Raw genomic sequence first — 5,373 nt, 5'->3', positions numbered from 1 at the left:
GGCGCGCAGCGGCGCCGTGTCCTTGGCATGCGCCCGCTGCTCCAGGCGCTGCAGCGCCCCGTTGAGCGCCACCCGCTCGCGCTCGGTCAGCGCCGTGTTGGGGAACTCGCAACACAACTGCGACAGGTACAAGTACAGGGCGCTGTGGCGCCCCGGTCAGCCGCTGCTCAACGGGGGCGCCGCGGCGCTTACCTGAGGTCCACGTCGGCGCCCGGGGCGCGCTTCTCGAACAGGGCGATGTACTTGAGGGCGCGCGGCACGATGTCCTGGATGCAGGGGGCGCACTCAGGGCACAGCTTGACCATCACCTCGAGCCACTCGCGCAGGCTGTCGGGGGCGCGCTTGGCCGCCCAGGACTGGTGGGCGCGCTGCTTGTAGTGGTCGATGGCGCGCCTGATGTCGATCAGCGAGCGCCCGGGGACGGCGCTGCACAGCGCGTTCAGATCCTGGGCGCCGTGGCGGCGCAGCGCCGCCAACAGCTGGTTCTTCTCCACTTGGGTCCACTGCAATAAAACCACCGTTTCACCGAAAAACAACAATTTAATCAATCAAAGCGCCCGGTAGGCGCCCAGGACGTCCTCGACGTCCTGGAAGGCGTCCAGGAACCACTGGGCGTCCACGCCGAACTTGGAATAGTGATGGACGTAGGCGCCGTGGGTGAAGGCGCCCCAGGCGTCCGACACCAGGGCGTCAAGGGGCGCCAGCCCCCCGCTATTTGACACCCTGGACAACAGGCGCGGGCGCCCCAGCAGCCCGCGGTCCGTCCTCCAGATGCGCCCAATCTGCGCCTGGGGCACCCAGTCCACCCCCTCCACGCTCTGGACGAACTGGCGCTGCAGCGCCGCAGGCAGCGGCGCGTCGCCCCGCTGGATCAGCGCCTGCGCCACCACTTTCTGGCTGGGCCCCGCCATCAATCGCTTCAGCGCGTAGTGGGGCGCGTCCTCACTGGGCGGGCGCACCTGCAGGAGGCGCAGCCCTGGATGGGGCGCCAGCTGGGCGCAAAGCTGCGCCACGCTGACGGCAGGCAGCGGCTGCAGAAGGGCGGCCAGTTGGAGCGCCAGCGCCCGGTTGGGCGCGTTCCCCAGGAGCACAGTGGCTTGCGCCAGCGGGTACATCCGGGCCAGGCTCAGGAGACAGTTGAAGCCCTGCGTGGCGATTTCGCCTGTGGGGTGCGGCAGCACCACGCAGTTGACGAGCGTCTTTTTGGGGTAGTCAAGGCGCAGCTGCTCCAGGACGCGGCTGCCCACGCCCGAGCCCGTGCCCCCCGCCAGGCTCAACAGCCCCAGGAACGACAGCAGGAAGTCGCAGCGCTCCGCCTCCACTCGCACGCAGTTCAGCACGTCCTCCACCAGCAGGGGCCCCGTTTCGGTGTAGCCGCAGGCCCAATTGTTAGCAGAGCCGCCCAGGGGCGGCGCCACCACCCCCACTCCCTGGAAGCTGCCCTTAACGGCGTCCACCACTTTGGTTTCGGTGTCCACCAGCACAGCCCTGGGCCGCCACTCGGCGCCCCCCTGTGGCACGAACCAGCGGTGCAGCCCCGGCTGGTCCTCCTCTAGCAGCCGGAAGAGGCTGTGCCCCAACTGGTTGCCGCACTGCCCGAACTGGAGCGCCAGCACGCTCATGCTTAGACTAGGGGCCCACTTACTTGCAATTCATCAATTTGGGGCTCCATTAGCGGCCACTACCACCCGAATCTCTGACCGATTTGTCAACAAACAAGCACTTAACCTCACCCAAGCGGCGGCCTATAAACTCGCTGAGTCGACGCGTTGGCAACAGGGCTGGGGGCCCGCAAAGAAAACACGCCCAATTTTAGGAAACACCTTAATAGTATTTATTCATCCAGAGTTCATATATAAACGCAAACACACCTACAAGAGAACCGGTTCACGCACCAAACCGCACAGCCATCCTGATAAGTCGGTCGAGTTTCGCACAAACCGGCAACCATTCACACCAACCGTATACTAGAAAAGCTATTGGGGGGCGTGGCCTCACGCCCACGCCCCCCACACTCCATCATTAAAACTAGCCGCTAACTTATATACGGGCATAGTTGCCATCGCTACTGGCTAAAAACCTAACCTCTATCTTTTATTACTATACAATTGTATACGATAAAAAAAGTACATATATAATATAAAATTGTCCAAAAATTGAAACAAAATACTAAAAAAGATTAAATATAAAACATTTATAAAAATTGGAGTGAGTGAGTGAGGGGTGGGGGGTGAAGAGTATTTGAGACGATTTAACTAATAAAATTTGCGTGCGCCGACGCCAACCGTTGCGTTTAGTAGTAATTGAAATATGGCAGTTTCCGTTTTATTGGGTCCTTGATTATTGGTCGCTCGCACAGTGGTGGGGGCGGGACCGCCCGGGAATGCACCTGCTCTGCTCTTAGGCCCCGCCCACTGGCTATTCCTCGGACGTGGCCACCTGGAACACGCCCCCTAGTTACCACGGCAACAACCACAACAACCAGTGACACTTACCGTGCTGTCAATCGGAATATCGCCGGCCTCCGTGATGATTTCGCACTCTTTATCGGCATTAATCTGGAAAACCAACATCAGTCAAACAGGCGCAAGGGGGCGTGGCCAAGCACTCACCTGTTTAGTGGGGAGCGGGGGCGCGGCCTCTGTGACAGGTGACGGCGAGCTGTGGCCGTTGACGTTGCCATTGGTGAGCGGCGCCGCTGCTGGGGGCGGCGAGGGCGTGTCGGCGATGGGGGCGGGGACCACGTCCACGGGCGGAAGCGAGAGGGGCGCCAGGCTTTCGGAAACTGCTTCCGGCAGGCTGGGCAGCGACTCTGTCGAAATATCGGGCAAAGAGTCGGCGGGGGCGTGGCCGGCCCCTCCTCCTCGGCAGGCTCCGCCGGCGGCTCCACCTCGGGAACGGGCGATGGGGGCGCGGGCGGCAGCTCCTCCATCGAGGGGGAGGGGTCGGGCTTGGCCACCTCCTGCTCCACTGGGAGGGGAATCTGCGCCACCTGCGCCACGGGCTCCGCCTCCTCCAACGGCAGCTGCCCGGACGTCAGCGCCGCCTCCGCCTTGGTGGACTCGGCGAAAACGGTGACGGGCGAGGGCGGGTTGGAGGCGGGCAGTGGGGGCGGCACCTCTATACTGGGCTCCACCACCTCCACTGCTTCCGGCTGTGTGTCTACCGCCTCTTCTTCCACTGTGGCGGCCGGTAGCTCCTCTTCTGCAGGCTTTGGCTCCTCTTTCACGGGCTTCGGCTCCTCTTTCACGGGCGGCTGCTCCTCTTGTTGCGCAGATTGTGCCACTTGCAGAGGTGCCTCCTCTTTGTGGGCAACCGCCTCCTCCTGGACTGGCTGCACTGTGCTGGGGGCAACGTCCGCCTTGACAGGCTCCTCCTGCTGGGCGAGCGCAGGTTCCGCCGGCGGTTCTGGGGCGGCGCTGTCGCCGTTGGTCAGCGGCGCAGGCGCTTCACCTTCGACCGGGGCCACGCCCTCTGGGCTGGGCGTCTTGTCCGAGTCGGCGCTCTGGAAAAAACCCCCGTTAGTGTGCGCTGAAAAAACGAATCAAATGGGCCGACGCTGCCAGACTGGGCAGAATGTCCCGAGAAGCACCAATATACCAACCAGGCGGGCGGCAGGCGTCCAGGCGCACATTTTCACGAGAAAAGCCAGGGCGACTGTGAGCAGAACGAGCGGCAACGCCGCCCAAGCCGCGCCCTCATCGAAATCCATTGCCGTTGGCAACCGGTCGGGGCAGTGGCGTCGAACTGACTGACGCCGGGGGCCGTTCGGGCTATTTAAGTCGTTGGGGGCATGCGCCCTGCGCGCTTTGTGGGCGACACAGGCGCCCACTCGGGTGCTAACCTGCTCAACAGCGCGCCGCTTGTCGCAGCCACCTGGCGGCCGCCCACGCAAACCGGCTGGGGTGGGCGCGGCCCCACCGGAAGCCATTGTTGTCGGTTTATTAATAAACGTCAAGTAGATCAGGCGAGGCCAAGGCCGGCGTGATGTACTGGAAAAACCTGCGATGTTGCAGTGGCTAGAGCGGCACTCACCTCCTCGGCCAGTTCGGCAACGTCGCCGTTCTTGTCGCTGCCGCCCTCCTTGGAGGGCTTGGACTTGTCCTTGCGCGAAAAGGAAATCGATCGGAATGACCACTTTTTCTTCTTCTCCTTCTTCTTCTTCGGCTCGGTGGGTTCGTCCGCCTTGGGCGTGGTCACCTCCGGCGTCTCCTCGCTCGCGGGCGCCTCCTCAGGCACGCCGTTCTCCTTCACCTCCACCGCCTCCTCCTCCTCCTTGGACGACTCGTCTTTGTCCTGCACAAATAAACCGATCACCTCCGGCCTCTAGCCACCGCCATGCTCGCAGGTCGCCGTTGTCGTGGGTGATTCAGACGACAGTTCCACTGATTGGCCGAAATCAGGGCGGCGTGACGGCCATTGACTTGCGTTGTCCTGACAACGGGCCACGCCCGATGCAAGTCATCCTCACCCAGTTCAAGGGCGGCTGCAGTGGCGCCCCCAGCCCGACTTACCGCAAACTCAATGTCGCTGGGCAGGCCCCCATTGGTGGCGGCCTTCACGTCGGGCTCCCCGACGGCTTCCAGCTTGGCGTCGTCGCCCTCCCCGCCCTTTTTGGGCGTCGTTGTGATATCAACCGACCGTTTGGAATGTCGCGCGCCCATGCTTCGTTCTCTCGCTCTCTCTGGCTCGTGTGGTTCAATCTGCAAATGAACGAAAACAACGGATCAGGCAACGGCCGAGTGGACTGGACGGTGCGAAGGCCCGATTTCGGTCCGCTCGACTGCATGCGATGACTAAACCGAAGCCGTATCGCGCGCCGAAGGCTTGATAAGCCCCATCAATGACACTGATTGATTCGGGGACGGCTGACTCATGCAAGGGGGCCAAACGGGGCGCCGCCCCGCCCTTACCTGTCTGCGGAGCTCGAAGGGCGCAGCCCACTGACGTTCGCTCAACACTTGACAGAACTGTCACTTGCAACACCTGCTGTCGCCCGCACCTGGCTGTCAATTGGGCCAACGTGACAACAACGCCCTCATTTGACGCAAAAACTTTGGAAAAAACCGCCCGCAATTTTTCCCAACTGCCGTCCAAACTATTCCCCTCTCGGTCGCACCCATGGCCATGCGGCGCTGGCAACGGGTTGTTGACGCAAAATGTCACGGTGGCGCAGCCTGGTTTGGTTGGCGTTGTTTAGTGGGGCGCACGGGGGCGGCGTGTGCGGGCCGCCGGCCCATCTGGCGAGCCCCAAGGGGCGCATCGAGGCGGCCGGGGGGCCCTTGAACTGCAGCTGGACCATCGCAGTGCCCGCGCCCAGTGTGGTGGTGCTGCGCTTCGAGCGGCTGCAGCTGGACGGCGCCCCCACGGCGG

General features: G+C 62.9%; 3 protein-coding genes across 5 annotated transcripts in view; 1 reads left to right on the top strand and 2 right to left on the bottom strand.

Moving 5' to 3' along the window:
- Positions 1 to 5,373, top strand: part of LOC109542432 (E3 ubiquitin-protein ligase HECW2-like) — a 34,919-nt gene that overhangs the window by 4,001 nt on the left and 25,545 nt on the right. The gene's annotated exons all lie outside the window — the stretch shown is intronic.
- LOC109542429 (tubulin delta chain-like) lies at positions 521 to 1,744 on the bottom strand. Its single transcript, XM_019911655.2, has one exon. It carries the CDS (start codon positions 1,620 to 1,622, stop codon positions 549 to 551), a length of 1,074 nt encoding a protein of 357 aa, XP_019767214.1. The 5' UTR covers positions 1,623 to 1,744; the 3' UTR covers positions 521 to 548.
- The window catches only part of LOC109542428 (proteoglycan 4), a 5,085-nt gene continuing 1,748 nt past the window's right edge, over positions 2,037 to 5,373 (bottom strand). The window contains exons 1-6 of one of the 3 annotated variants that reach the window (XM_048662806.1): positions 4,914 to 4,982; positions 4,515 to 4,703; positions 4,036 to 4,296; positions 2,613 to 3,505; positions 2,496 to 2,558; positions 2,037 to 2,439 (exon numbers count right to left, since the gene is read on the bottom strand). In XM_048662806.1, the coding sequence (XP_048518763.1) occupies positions 2,256 to 2,439; positions 2,496 to 2,558; positions 2,613 to 3,505; positions 4,036 to 4,296; positions 4,515 to 4,664 (1,551 nt within the window). In that variant the 5' untranslated portion in view covers positions 4,665 to 4,703; positions 4,914 to 4,982 and the 3' untranslated portion in view covers positions 2,037 to 2,255. Of the gene's footprint in view, positions 2,440 to 2,495; positions 2,559 to 2,612; positions 3,506 to 3,604; positions 3,947 to 4,035; positions 4,297 to 4,514; positions 4,704 to 4,913; positions 4,983 to 5,373 lie in introns of those variants that run through there. The other 2 variants (XM_019911654.2, XM_048662807.1) reach the window with 2 other exon arrangements.

Source organism: Dendroctonus ponderosae, unplaced genomic scaffold (genome assembly GCF_020466585.1).
Source record: "Dendroctonus ponderosae isolate FM_Combo_2020 unplaced genomic scaffold, Dpon_F_20191213v2 Dpon_F_20191213_12, whole genome shotgun sequence".
Taxonomy (NCBI): Eukaryota; Metazoa; Arthropoda; class Insecta; order Coleoptera; family Curculionidae; genus Dendroctonus; species Dendroctonus ponderosae.
The sequence above is the reverse complement of the archived record's forward strand: the minus strand, read 5'-3'. Positions and strand labels throughout refer to the sequence as shown.

Excerpts from the sequence above, each read along its gene's own strand:
- LOC109542429 (XM_019911655.2), bottom strand. The coding sequence starts at position 1,622 with ATGAGCGTGCTGGCGCTCCAGTTCGGGCAGTGCGGCAACCAGTTGGGG.